Source organism: Melospiza georgiana, chromosome 6 (assembly GCF_028018845.1).
Source record: "Melospiza georgiana isolate bMelGeo1 chromosome 6, bMelGeo1.pri, whole genome shotgun sequence".
Classification (NCBI taxonomy): Eukaryota; Metazoa; Chordata; class Aves; order Passeriformes; family Passerellidae; genus Melospiza; species Melospiza georgiana.
The window spans coordinates 46,566,598-46,581,682 of NC_080435.1; the positions used below are offsets into that span (position 1 = coordinate 46,566,598).

The 15,085-nt window shown below is 38.7% G+C and overlaps 1 protein-coding gene across 1 annotated transcript in view; it reads right to left on the bottom strand.

Annotated features, from left to right (window-relative positions):
* PTPN21 (protein tyrosine phosphatase non-receptor type 21) overlaps positions 1-15,085 on the bottom strand; it is a 43,605-nt gene that overhangs the window by 26,002 nt on the left and 2,518 nt on the right. The window contains exons 2-4 of the mRNA XM_058027047.1: positions 13,249-13,622; positions 3,571-3,740; positions 834-931 (exon numbers count right to left, since the gene is read on the bottom strand). Coding sequence (XP_057883030.1) covers positions 834-931; positions 3,571-3,740; positions 13,249-13,428 — 448 coding nt within the window. The 5' untranslated portion in view covers positions 13,429-13,622. The remainder of the gene's footprint in view (positions 1-833; positions 932-3,570; positions 3,741-13,248; positions 13,623-15,085) is intronic.

Below are 15,085 nucleotides of genomic sequence, written 5' to 3' on the forward strand. Positions count from 1 at the left end.
CCAATGCATATAACTAAATAAATTTAAAAAAATCTTTTTATATATGTTGTATATACTGCCAGTGATTTTAAGTCCTGTTCAATTTTGTCAGTTTTACAATTGCTGTTAGATGTACTGAAGTGGCATTCACTGTGAATGATATACAAATAACAGTATACAAACACACTAAACACAGCTGTGGCCATTACAAACTTTTGGGAGATTCAGTATCAGACAAGCACGTTGCAAGGAACACAAACATGATCAGTGCAGATCAGATACAGCCTCACAACTGGTGTAGACTCCATCTCATCTGACCCTGGCCAGGAAAAATGAAGCTGCCTTTTCATACAGGTATCACCTGTATGAAATGCGTTTTCAGGAGTGATTTGAACACAAGAACGGCTCACAGTCTTCCGCACTAACTTGAAATATTCTTACGTGATAGGAAATTTTGGATAAAAAGTAGAAATACAAGTACATTCAAAGTTGCTTATTTATGAAGATATGTCAGAATAAAGAGTCTTCATTAACAGAAACAGAGGAAGGGTCTGTTGATGTAGGCAGACAACTGAAGCCTTTGCCCCCAAAGGAACTCCAATGTCTAATTCAAATCCAGCTCCTGAAACTACGTGTTAGCTGCCCAGGTACACTTCTGAGGACTGCGGAGAAGTTCAGAGCCACTGATCCAACTGCTGGTGTCCTCAGTCCATATGGCAAAGTCCTAAGGGGCAAACCCCTTTCATAACTTAATGAATTGGGCCTCTTGAGTGAAATAAAGAAAACAGGCAATAGAAAATATATCCCTAAGTTTCTAATGCAACATTAGCTACTTGGTACTATTTCTTACTTACCCTGAACTGCCAAACCAGCCAGATGTATTGCTTGTTCCAGTGTGCAAGGAATGTTGCCCTCCAAGATATCTTTCTTTAATTGCAAGTAATACTGATACCTACAGGAAAAAAAAAATAAAGGAAAAAGCTAACATGGGCTTCTTAATTTTTAAGAGAGAGTAGAAGACTATGCCTGCATTTCCTATTCCTCTCTGCATTCCCCAGTTTGAGTAGATGGTAGTCTTCCTCATCATTTGGACTCACTACTTCAAGGCTTTTTCAAACTCCTGCCTCCCTTAACTTTCATATATCATTCTAGAATCAGTGATCTTAAAGAATCTCTACAATTTCTATCTACTACCAAACCCTCTTCTCTTTTTTTTCCTCTTCCTTCCTTAAAATTTTTGTTATTTTCTCTTTAAAACATTCAGTAAACTGCTGCTGGGTTGCTGCATTCTCTTCCAATAGATCTAACAATGTACATTCCCTCAATCCCAGTAGGGATTTTAATTTCTGCATTACAATTTCTGAGTACATTTTGTTCTCACTTTCAAGGCAGTTTTTTTTTCTTTTAATCTATGCTTCTCCTGCATCATCTCTTGTACATGCAACCACTACTACCTGTACTGTTTGTCCAGAGTCTGAGCCGCTATGTGCCATATTTTTTCTGCCTCTTTCAGCCACCCGCAGAACTTTCTATCTGGAGCCCAAAACACCTCAAAATTGCCAGTACAGCTACACCAACTTGGACACAGAGGACATTTGTCCTCTATAAGTCTAGTTTTTAAAACTTCCTCATATTAAGTATGTGCTGTAATTCATTCAGTGATTAGAAAGGTCAGGTAAACGCCACATAAATTTTATTCATGTTATGGATAGCTCTCTTCCATCACTGTTACTGCCCTGTTAAATACACTGATAATTTATAAATATTGTTTAGACTCTTAAGCATCCTACTACAAAACCCCAGTATATCATATGACAGTACACAACACACCCAAGAACAGCTGGAACTAAACTCAGACCTTCAAAAATGGAAAAGAAAAAGCCCAAGGCATTTGGGGAATGACTCTTCCCAGTCAAGAAGCAGAAGGTAAGCTCTTTCCATAGAACTGCTATTAACACTACCTCAACAGAGCACATCTCTTTTTAGCTATAGCATTTCCTGGTGTACATTAAACATACAATTTGCTTGAACATATTCAATCTCATTTATATCAAACAGGCATGAAAAAATCCACAGATTTCTGAGACTAACCTAGACTCTTACTGTCAAAGTAAGCACCGTCTCTAAGACACGAGCATAAGAGTGGCACATAAATTCCTGCTTTCTACCAGGTAGCACACTGCCAAATTTTTGTTCAAGCTCCAGCATAAACAACATATTCATTAAATAAATACCAGAGAAGGCTATTTAAGGTTTTTCAGGTAATTTAGCTTCCCAATGCAACACCTCGATCTTACTCTAATGTATTCTAATACACCAACACAGAATCTGAACCAGAGATTTCTGAGCCACTAAAATTACCAAGAAATAGCACAGAAGTTTAGAGTTAAAAAAAAAAAACCTTCAGAAATTACACATAAACCCAAAAACTAAGCCTGTGAAGGACTGAGTAGTAACAACAGCACCAGTGTCTGTACCTGGTGACCCTGAAAAGCTTTCTCATCACAATTAGCAGGAAAGGGGTCTGGAAGGGTATTTCAGGAACAGAGACAGTTTCATGTAACCACAGAATAAATTAAGATGAAAAGGACCTCTGAGTGATCATCTGCTTCAACTCCCCACTCAAAGCAGGGCCAACTTAAATTTTTTAGCTGAAATGGGTTAGTTAATACAAGCACATATCTTTGAAGTAACAATAACAATGCATGTTTGTAATCCAGCTATGGGTTTTGTACCCAATTGCCAATTAAAAATAATCATTAAACCCGAACTGTACACATTAAACCATTAGCAGCCAATGTACAGGCCCATAGGAATAACTGGCTAGTATATATATATGCTCAATTTTACTTTTCCCCCTGCAGTCAGCAACAATTATGTGATGTTCCCCAGTTTCACAGTAGAAACATATACATAACACCAGAACTAACATACTAACGTCCATATTTATGGCTCAGTGATATGCCCAAAAAAAAAAAAAAAAAAGAAATCATAAGCCAAAGTAGCCTGTAGTGCCAATGTACTGTACTAAAAGAACAGAAATTACTGAAAGCAAAACAAAGAAAGCATAGCTTAATAAAATCTGCAAGTGCTTTGTTCAGGATAGATATCCATGAAAGCAACATATGGATCTTCAAAACAAAAAAAACCAAAAAAAACCAAAAAAAACCAAAAAAAACAAAAAAAAAAAAAAAAAAACAAAAAACAAAACAAAACAAAACAAAAAAAAAAACAAAAACAAAAAACAAACAAAAAAATTAAAAAGTCAAGCAAATTCAGAACCAATTCAAAAGTTAATGAAGGGACTAAAACAATTAAAAGACTGACCATGCAGGTATGCCTGTTACTTAAAACAGGTTTGAGCAGATTCCTAAGATCACAAAATAGTTACTTGCTTGCTTAGTTTATCACATATTTTAATGATTCCAAGGATAAATTAGAATACAGTTTGAACATAAATTGTGCCTAAAATAGTTTTCATTTCTATAAAGGTAGGGGAGTGGAAAGAAGATGACTTTTAAATAAACTATACATTTCAGAATGTTGAGAGCAAATTTATAAACACATAGAAGTTTATACTATGAGGTTTACCTGGTAATCTCCTGCTGAAGCTGAGAAACAGTAGGCACATAGAACACTACTCCAAAATACACAGTTGGCTCCAAGGCATATTTGTCCAGCTGCTTTTTCAGAGGCTTGTCCAAATCTACCCATCTGCGCTGATTCTGCTTATTATAATACCAGAGACTGAAATATGTAATCTGAAAAAGGGGAGTTTCAATGATGAAAAAAAGTTAATATTGTGATATTAGATAAAATATACTGTATGAAAGTCTTGCTACTTAGAAATAAATGTTTTAAAGCACTGAGTAAGGCTATGGGTTATTGAAAACTTCAGGAACTGCAGAGACATTTGCCATAAAAAGCAGACATTACCTCCAGATAACCAACCCAGGTACATAAGGTCCCCCACCTAAAACAGTACCAGAACTATTCTTTATTTGGAAACAGTTCCTAACTCATAACTCTGTTGTGGTCCCTTCACAGATGCTAGCAGTAGGCATTCATGTGTGACAGGAAATCTAAGGGAAATGGGGAAGGCAAATGGAAAATGTCCTGGGACAGCAGTAGGGCAAAGCAAAGCCCCTCTGGGGACCTGGTAGGCTCCCAGGGGATGCTGAAGGACAAAAGAGCCCAGGACAGAGTGCTGTGGCTGTTGCACACACAGTCAGCTGTCAGAGCTGTAAGGAAAATCTGGAACCCCATGAGTGGACTCTTCATCCTGTTTAGACTGGAAACTAAGAGGTGTACAAGGATTTTCAAATGTGTACATGGGCGAGTTTTGCAGGAATGTACTGAAGTGGCCTTTTTCTCCCAAGAGCTGTAGCTCCCCAATGAATTTCAGATCTGTTCTCCACAATACCAAAATGCTAGAGCTTTTGAGAAAACAGCAGTAAATACTTTTTTTACTAGGGAGGCAATTTTTCCATGACTAGTTGACAGAAATGATTGATTTAGAGAAATCATGATAAATATTCCCTCTGCTTTAAAAACTTTATTTTGTGTTACTTAAAAATGTCTGAAAATATCTAAGGAAAAATATTGGATTAAAGGTGTTGGCAGTTCTACAATTTCTAAATACATTAACATTTGTGTAGCAAGGACTTGGAGAATTTTCATGTCAATACCTGCAGACCTAATTGGTAATTCTTAACATTCACTTATCTCTCTCCTTCAGTTAAAACTCTTCTAATTATGATATCTAGTTTTGCTCTGATAATGACATGAATATTTTCCAGTCCATATCTCTTGGCTGGTCTAGAACCGAGCTAAATAAGTAACATGGGAGCAGATTTTAGTCAGTTTAAACATAGTGGAGAAATTTAAATTTTTGTGGGTGACTCTGCAGTATGGATTTAGAACTGTACTGTGGAGCAAGTGAAAAATACTCTGATCCAGACTCCTTCTGAGAGAGGATCTAATAAAAATGAGGTTGTGTTGCTCAAGATGCTGTCCAGTGGGATTTTGACCTTCCAGGGGTGCCATCCCCCAGTCTCTCTAGGAGGTCTGTTCCAGTGCACTCTGTATTTTGTGTTTTGGCTTGGTCAGGAGTGGCCCAAGATATCTTGCTGCTCTGCTGTATCTGCTCCTTTTCCTGCTCGTGCAGTGAGCCATGCATTTGCTTTAATGAGCTCAGCTTTTGCTGGGCAGCTGTCCTGAGCTCTTTTGTCCTTCAGCATCTCCCGTGAGCCTACCAGGTCCCCAGAGGAGCCTTGCTTTGCCCTACTGCTGTCCCATGTCATTTTCCCTTTGTCTTCCCCACTTCCCTTAGATTTCCTGTCACACATGAATGCCTACTCCTACTAAAAGAAATATGGCTCTGAATATAAATAATATAAACAACACATTTGTTATTTCCCAGTCTAGGCACACAAAGTTTGCTGACACCATAAACAACATTTTATTTCTATTCTTCAATCCCCCATCAATAGGTGATCACCATCACCCTACAAGGCTATTGTGAAGACAGTATCTTTAATTCCATAAGGTACTAGGGAAAAAAAACCCAACAGTAGAACCACAGAAACACCATTACAAAAGAAATATCATGTTCACTGCAATATCACATGATAAAAAGAATAAAATGTACTGAATGACTGACTCCTTCCTGCAGACTGAGTAAGGAAAGGAATGTGTGTGAAAAGGTGTGTTTCTCTTTCATCCCCAGACTCTTAAAAGCATGCAAGCAGTCGCAGGAGCCAAAGTCAGACCAGGATGCTGACATTCTGCTCTGACCCAGCCCAGTTCTCTGACAGGACAACCACATCAGCCTCGGGCTGAGCACTAAAATGTGGAACCACAACATTCTGGGCAAGGGCAATGGCCATGGCAGAGACTGGAAGCAAAGGGTAAGAGCTACAGCTGAAAGACTTCTATAAATGCTATCACACAAACATATTTGTAAACCAACTGAAAATACACCCAAAAACAAGTACAGCAATTGTTTGAATAAACTCACTTGCAGCCTTGGTGTACTTAAACCTCACAGAAGCACAGATGTATAACAAAGGTGAGGAGAAGAGACCACAAACATTGCCGCTGTTACAAACTCTCTGATTTAAAAATACTCCTGGTTCTACGCCCTGAATTTAAACTGAATGTATAGACTATTTTTAAGGCATGATGATCACTTGAGTTGATCTATTTCTTGGAAACATTGACCACTTTTTCTTGCCTACACACAACTGAGTATAACAGACTAAGAAAAATGTTTCCACATTTTAAAATATCCTCTGGAATCCAGCATATCTTTATACAAGCCATGCAAAATACTACAGACCAAAGCTGGTCTTCTGACTTCTATGCAAACCTTTCACTTCACTTCAAGGGCAGAATTTGATCCTGTGAGTTTTCAGAGGAGCTTATGCACCCTGGAATATTCGCACTGATTAAAATAGAACCCACTTTTATTCATTGCTAAAACATTTTATTATTAGCAGCTCAGGACAACATCCAGTGCTAAAAAGAATGTCATGACATAATTCTTAAAATATGTTAAGCTGTTAAGATTAACACTACTTTGAGGTTCGTTTATTTTAGTGACTTATTCATGACCCAACCCCTCTGAAGAAAATCAAACAGAAATAAAAGGAACATATAATTTCTGCACAGTTAATTTTTACCTACTTGCTTTCTGACACCAGAGACAGTAAATATTTTTGCATAAAATTTCAAGAGCTATCAAGAACACAAAAGTAGCAAAAGCCCCACACAGTATTCACAGCTCACAAGGTGGAGGGAGTGACTTCATCATTGAGGTCACCCAGACTTCCTCAGCTAAGCAGAGGAGTTTCTCCAGGTATGAGTGCCACAAAACTACATTATTGCAGGTGACTACATTAGATCCTCTGGCATGACGTGCAGTGAAAGTCAGAAGTGGGGCTGATCAGCCTTAGAAGAGACACAGTAAAATCTTACTATGGACTTCAATTGCCTAAGAGCAGGGCACAGAGAGAGAAGATAGAGCCAGGGTCTTCTTGGAAGTAATCACGGCACGTATGAGAAGCACTGGGGACAAACTGCAATGTGGGAAATTCCAATAGATCAGGAAAAAAATTTCACAACAAGGCTAGCCAAACACTGGAACAGATAGCCCAAAGAGGTGTCAAATCTCTATCCTTGGAGGCACCTGGGTGGTAAACCCAGGCAACCCCTGAAGCACCTGATCCTCCTGAGCACAGGCAGGACCACGCCACCCTTGGAGGTCCCCTGAGGCATGGCAGTGTTCAAAATTTACTTCAACCTTACATATTTAATAACATATTTTCCAGGTTATTTCCATATCCTGTACTATAAATCTTACAAAATATGTCATAGATTACCAAGAGACTGGTCAATACAGTGCCTTCTAATGAATGCATTTGGCTACCTGCCTCAAGGGTACCTGAAGAATTCCTATCCTAAGATTTGAGGCAAAAAATCAGAAAAGATAAAACAATACTGGAAGAATGCAGTCAAAATGTATTTCCAGGCTTTTCCTCTTTTACACTGGCTTTACCTCTTTTACAAACTTCCCTGATCAGAATGCTGAAAACACCTTTCCTTATTGAAGGAGAAGCACTGCAGTCAAACTCATAAAATCCCAGTTAGCCCAAGGGCTCCACCACATCTAACTTTATTATATGCTTGGATACAGAACAGCCCCTGCTATCAGGACAGCACAGTTGAAATAAACCACATGCAGGAGGACTGGGTCAATAATCTTGTACTAAGCACAACTGGCAGATACCAAGTGAAAGTTTTTCCCTACGCCCAGCGTTAAGAGCTACAGAAGGAGACAACAGGCCTTGAAAATTCTCCAGAAACTCAATTTTTATCACAACAGACAACCTCCTCCACAAAACTTTCCAATCTCTATCTAAAAAAGGATGTGGAGCAGCCTGGATCAGCCAATGTACAATATCCAAGATTTCCTGGAAGTGGTGGAGAAGAAAACATCTGTGACTCCCATCATGTAGCAGCCACTAAGGAGAAAGTTGCACTTCTCTAATTACTACCATGACCAATTCTTCTGGCAGAAATAGGAGGATCACTATAAATCCCTCCCTTTCCTCCCAAATTGAAGCTATTTACTGTAGGGTACTTTTGTCTATGCTGTTTTTGTTGTCCTAGCACTGACAAGCTCTTCAACTGTAGCTGCAGGAGGGAATATTTAGCAGAGTAGCTATATGAAGAAAGAGACAATTTATTCTTAAATCTTAGTTCTTTCATAATGGAAATTTTTTTCCAACACTCACACAATTATTTTCTCCTAACTACTCTAATATGGATTTCACAAATGCTATTTAAACAAAGTAATTACCAACTATAGTTTAAAGCAAAACAGAAGGGATAAAAATTAATAAGCAAATCAATCTATTGCAAGGTAATCTGATGTATTCTAATTTATTCTAATGAATCACTGTGCAAATCACAATACACTGTGTTTCACACCCTTCAAATATCTTGAATAAACAATCTTCTAACAGGCAAGAAAGATTCTACTCATCAGGACATTTGACAAAGGTAAGCTGACTGATTTACAAGCTAAAGAGTCATACCTTCTTATTGCACAGAAAACATTATGTGCAAGGTATATTATAACCTCTGGCAGAGATAAGTCAGTTATCAACATGACTCAGAAATGCATAAATATACTTTTTCGAAAAAAATCATGTTACTTTTCCCCACCACTGTTCAAGGCTCTGAGAAGGATGAACTCACATAACTGCTTTTGACTTCACCTTACACATCAGTGATATTAGAAGAAGTATCATGTTCCCATTCATCAGAGGTTTAAGTTCTGATTGGCTTACTAAAAGGAAAAGCCAAATTTCAAAGAAGTCTAAAAATACTAAACAATAAGCTAATGCCTTTGCTTCAGAAGTAAAGAAAACCTCTTCTGTCAAAATTTGTATAAAACTGTACAAAATGAGTATAAAACTGACATGATGGTAAACAAAATGCCATTAAGTGGCATATTCAAATTCTGACTTAACTTTATAAAAATGCTAAGGAAATCAGGGGCAGGGCTTCCTAATTGCCACTATTGTTTTCATGGAAAAACCTTCATTTTGTGCTGCTCAGTATATGGCTGACTGCAAACCCTTTATCAGAATGTATATCTTCTTTTCTTCAGAGGAAGGAAGAACTACAATAATTGAACTGAGGCAGTTACTGATTTTTGCCTAACTGCTCTGTCCTTCAATTTCCCTTGGTTCCTAAATTACAATTATCACACTCTTATAACTAATATTTATTTTAGATGGATTCAAATTTGCTTTTCAATAAAGCAACATCTTTTAAACTAATCAGATTACACATGGAAGACTGGCATCCTTATACAAATTTTTCCATGTCAATTTCTCCTTTCCTAATTGTAAGGAAAATCTGGTTGAGAGAGGCAACCACAGCAGTTCAACTACAAGCACTGCTTCTCCTCCCTATGTCTACAAGTATCAGCTAAAATGTTGTCAGACTTTGATACAAGACACAAACATAATTATGTTCATGATCCCTCTGTCATGATGTGGCCCAACTCTCATTTGTCAGTCAATATGGTTACTGATACATAAAGACATAAGAATATTTATGGTTGCGCTTGGTCTGATTTTAAAAACACTCTTTTTATATGCAAAATACTTTTAAGAAACCATCACAATGAATTAAAGGTATTTTTTTATGTTTTCTCCAAAAGAGAACTGATGTTTTAGAATTCAGAGCAAAGTTTTACAGCATAGTTCAAGCATTTCCCAAGCACTGTTTCAGAACTTTGAAGTTATCCAGGATCCAGATAACCTTGGTTCCTTTTCCTCTGCATATCCAAAACAAACACAGGAACTTCCATATGCACAACACATACACTCCACAGAAGTTCCCTGCCATTGGTTCTTATTCTTGTACTCTACCACATATCTGCAGTTAAGTCAGATTCTGCTTGTACACAGTAGCAGAATTTGCTCCTTCTCTCTGGTTTAGAAGTGCTGTGTTGTTTAAAAAACAACAAAAATCAACAAGAGAAAGACACCAGTTATAACACCTCCTGCCAAACCTAGCTAGGTAATGTACTAATGTACATTGTAGCTATATTACAATGTTGTAAAAAATCGCTATATTTTCAAGGATTTCATTTGCATACTCATTGCCTTTAGATGCAAAATAAGTACTGTTGTACATACTTTTTAAGGTAGTTAACCAGCAAAGATCTCAGCATTTTTTCAAAACTTGTGATTCCAGACTGGTTTTCTGTACCACCCTTTTGCATAAATCATGTTTGGTTATAGTTCTCTCATGGGATAAAAGACAGACTGTTCTGCAAAGGTAAGTAACTTATGTTCACTATTCCCTTTGGCTTCTTTCCCCAGTTCCTCAGTTTAAGAGAGCTGGATTACATTCTCATGCCTGTTGAGTCACATTGTAGGAATACCAGAAGATACTCATTTTAATGAATTCATTTCACTTTTCTATAAAGTTTACCATTCTGTAAAAAAATAAAGCTGTCAACATATGTAAATCTTCCTAAATGCTAACTATGTGTCCATACTAGTATACAACTTGGGAATTGAGAAGTACTAATTGGAAAATTAAAAGAAAAACAGTGTTTAGCCATGCAATGCATAATTTGAAAGTTACTCATTTACATAAAGATCTGTTAAAACAAATATCTTAAAAGATGGCACACCCTTAAAAATAGTTCTGTTCAGCTGTCCAAATTCAGTAATTCCAAACTACACCAGAGAGAAAGAGGTATTTACAAATGTTACCACTGAATATGTAAAAAATGGTAGAGATTCCCCTAATGCCTCACGCAGTAAACTGTTTTGAAGATGCTTGGGAACTGCTTGTCCTAGCTGTGGAGGCCATATACAGTAATCTGAAACTGATACCTTGGATGCGAGAATGGTCCCCAGCCTCAGTATTTAAATAAACAGTCATACTTTCATGTTGAACACTTAGAATTCAACTTCATGCTCTAAGGCTGTTCAGTGAACTAAAAATAGGCAACTTCTTACAGAAATACTTTATACTTTACTGCATCAAAGATTAAAGTTGTTTTTGGAGGTTTAATGAAAATGCTGAACACATTTTTCTTTCTGAAAACTTTCTACTGAGCAAGCCATCAGGAGGGATCCAGTATCTGCTTGGCAAATCTCACTATTTAAAGGCAGAACAACTTTTTCTGAATGCAAGCTCTGGAAAGTAATTTATATCCCTATTTTCCATTCCCTTTTATTGCAACACATTTTCCTGCCAAAATAATCCATGCAAGAATGCATGATTGAAGGAATCTGCTCAGAGTTCAATAGTGTACTGTCAACTCCCTTATTCTGATATATGATCCTTAATTGAGGGAATTGCATCTCTTGCTCTCTTTTTTTTTTTTTTTTGTGCATTTGTTTTTAAACAGATATTTAGGAGTGGTTCCAAAGAACGAGATAATGAAGAATAGCTGAAAAAACTGCATTTCCAGCACTCTGTGACTGGTTCAATAGAAGCTAGTAGTCATCACTCAGGAAGACAAAGCCTTGGCATTTTGCAAACAGTAAAAATTCTATACTTTCTGTGACTAAGAAATTACATCTGAAAGTAGACAGATAAAATTGACACACTCCATTCACACAACAATAATTGAATTCTAAATATATGATATCTGATGTGTAAACACTAAGGCTACAAGCATAGCTAGATTCTCCTTTTGTTAGAAGGAGAAATATTAAAAAAATAAGGCATACCCTTGCAAAGAATTGCATTTTCCAAAATAACTGTACACTAAAAAAATACTTGGAGACTCTACAAGAATGCATATTGCAATTGAAAACAACCACAATAAACAAACCCTTATGGCTTCACGTCTATTTTGTTTCTTATTATTCTTTAAACAGAAAGAATAAAAAGCATTTTTGAAAACAAATGACTATATATAACATTTCCCACTGAGGAATCCTACAGTAAAGCATGCTTGCTAAAGTAATAATGTTTGCAGGATTGAGTTCTAAATATATTTGCTCAATGTTTGAGCAAAGTTACCAACAGTTGCCACTGCTTGACAATAAAAAGGTAATACTTCAAAGGATCATAGTTATAAATGCAAATATTTATTACTAATTATTTTCACAGTTACTCATATTTTGGTTACCTAAGTCCAGGGTTTTCATCCTGTATTTGAATTCCATAATCAAAAGGCCATTCTATGGCAGACCACATAACAGAACAAAAGGGTATTTTTCAGAACAATGTTAGCAACCCTAAACTTGTATCACTAGTTTTCTCTCTCCTGCCCCCCAGAAGTGCACATGCTTTCATAGTTCAATGACTTCAAAATCAGCTAAACCAAACCTTGCAGACTCTAGGGGGAAATGTCAGTTCACCCAGGACTGAGAGCATTCAAATACTGCCTTCAAACCACCTGTGCTCAACAATTTTATAAAATAATGACATTGGTTAATATGTTGGTCATCTATGTAGATTTCTCCGAACATTTCAAAGCTTAGCATTTCAGAAAGAATTCACTCAACACAGAAGATGTAGAAATAATCACTATATGTGTGGAAGAGTAAATTTCAGTTCCAAAAACATTCTTTAAAATACCAAGTAAGGAGATTTTGGGGGGAAAACAGGTTGAGCAGATATTTACATATTCAACCACCACAAACCAAGTCTCTCCATTAGGCCAGCGTTCAATCTATATGACTGTGTAGGAGCTCCAAGACAGTGTCTGCCAATATATTTGTGGTATTTAAACAAGCAAGACAAACAGTTGGTAACTGGTACACTTATCACATTTTGTGCTTTAGATTCTTTTTACAGCACTAATACATCAAATACGCACACAAATAAAAAGCTGTCTTATGACTCAAGTCTTGCTGTCGTTTTCAATCATGTTGCTTAGGTTGCTTAGGTAGAAATTATTTTCTTCCTTTGTGGGTTTTTTCAAGTAGAATTTTCATCAATGTCATGTTTAAAAAACAGTTGCTTTTTTTTGCTGCATTCCATGCTTTTATTCACTGATACTTCTCACATTTCCTCCCGTTGGACATTCCCTAAACTCTGTAACAACTTTAACAACTGTTTAGGAGCAACCCAAGTCCCCATAAAGACCAGAAGGTGAAGAAACAATGGGAACACAGGACAGCTGCTCCAGTAGCTGATCAACTACATGGCAAGGAGTTACCACATAGGTCATCGAGCACCAAAAACTAAAGTTACACCTTCACTTGACAACTCACTCACCTCCCGCAATTCAAGCCTCTGAGCCACTGCTTCCAGACTTTCCTGGCCCGTGCTTTCCACTGACAGTGTGAACTCCACAAATTCATTGTTGAGCAGCTGGATACGAGCCACCAAGCAACTCTTGCTGGATACTGTGTAACGTCGAGTTCGTTTCAATTTTAACCCAAAAGGAAGAGGCATCTTCTTTTCCCCCCAGAGATGGTTAGTGATAAAGAGCCACTACCACTGAGACCTTGAGAGGTGACGAGAAGGCACCTCCTCTCAAAAGGTAAGGAGCTGTAAAGTCTCCAGAGATCAACCAGCAGCAGCAGTATCCATTAAAGCCAAGCAAGTTTTCCACCAAGAGACAAGGAGAAGAGACATCCACTGGAGTCCTAGTAAGGAACGAAAGAGAAAAATACAAGAATCAGAAAAAGTTTGACTGAAAAGGGAATGGTAACATGGGAAAAATAATGTATATTTTTTTTCTAAATCTAAATAATCAGCCTACCTTTCCAAAACACAGGGCTGTTATATATTCAAATAATGAAATAAGTACCAGAGTTTCTGGTTTTTCCACAAATGACATTGGGTTTTGGCAAGTTGATCTCTTTTTTTTAAACTCACAAGTGAATAATGAATCTTAATCATGTGGGACTGCAGTGTCTTAAAATAAGTATTTATAAACTGAATCGCTATTTAAATAAAATATGTTTATGAAATCTGAGTTGCCTAAGGTGTTTGTAATACTGAACAAAGACGTTTTCTTTACAAGCAAATCCAGCAACCTGGCTTGTTTTTCAGAGCGTTGTGCAGCCTCAGCCACTATCTGCTGTTGGATTAAACACAAAACCAAGCCCCATAAATGATAAAGGGGAAACAAAGAAAGGCAAGGGAGGCCTTAAAACTCACACCTTACCAGAGAATTAAAGTGCAATTCCTTTAATCTTCCATGGATTACAGCAAGTTGTACTGCTCATTCCTTATGCTAAACTGCTGTATGATGCTTCAGGTTATGCTTTGCCTCACCAAGACAGTATGTGAATTCTGAGAACCTTTTATTTCCTAATTTTCCCTTGAAAAACATACTCTTACCCAGACTACAGGTAGCCACCCATCTCCCCACTTTTTGCAAACACCTTCACGCCTCTTTTCCTGTCAACTCTATTCCATGCTTTGCTTTCCTCCTTTTCCAAGTGTTTTCTAAGCGCAAGCAGCCCAGTGTGTGAAATGTGTCACAGAGTCACGGGCAGGAAGGCTCCTCAGCTGGGTCAGGGATGCCATTCCCTCAGCGAGGTGGCTGTGCCCGGGCTGGCCTGTGCTGTGCTGTGCCGGGCTGTGCAGGGCTGTACTGGGCTGTGCTGTGCCGGGCTGTGCAGGGCTGTGCTGTGCCGGGCTGTGCAGGGCTGTACTGGGCTGTGCTGTGCTGGGCTGTGCTGTGCTGGGCTGGGCTGTGCCGGGCTGGGCTGGGCTGAGCTGGGCTGGGCTGTGCCGGGCCAGGCTGTGCTGTACTGTGCTGGGCTGGGCCGTGCTGTGCCGGGCTGTGCTGTGCCGGGCTGGGCTGTGCCGGGCTGGGCTGTACTGCGCTGGGCTGTGATGTGCCGGGCTGGGCTGTGTTGGGCTTTGCCGGGCTGTGCCGGGCCGTGCTGGGCTGGGCTGTACTGGGCTGTGCCGGGCTGGGCTGTGCAGGGCCGTGCTGTGCCGGGCCGTGCCGTACGGGGTGGCGGCGGGAGCCCCCCCGAGCCGCCCGGCCCCGCCGCGCTGCTGCCCCGGCCGCGGGCAGAGCTCCAGAGCTCTGCCCCTGCTCCTCCAGCGGCAGCGCCGCCCCGACGGAACGGGAATGAAAACAAACGCCTAC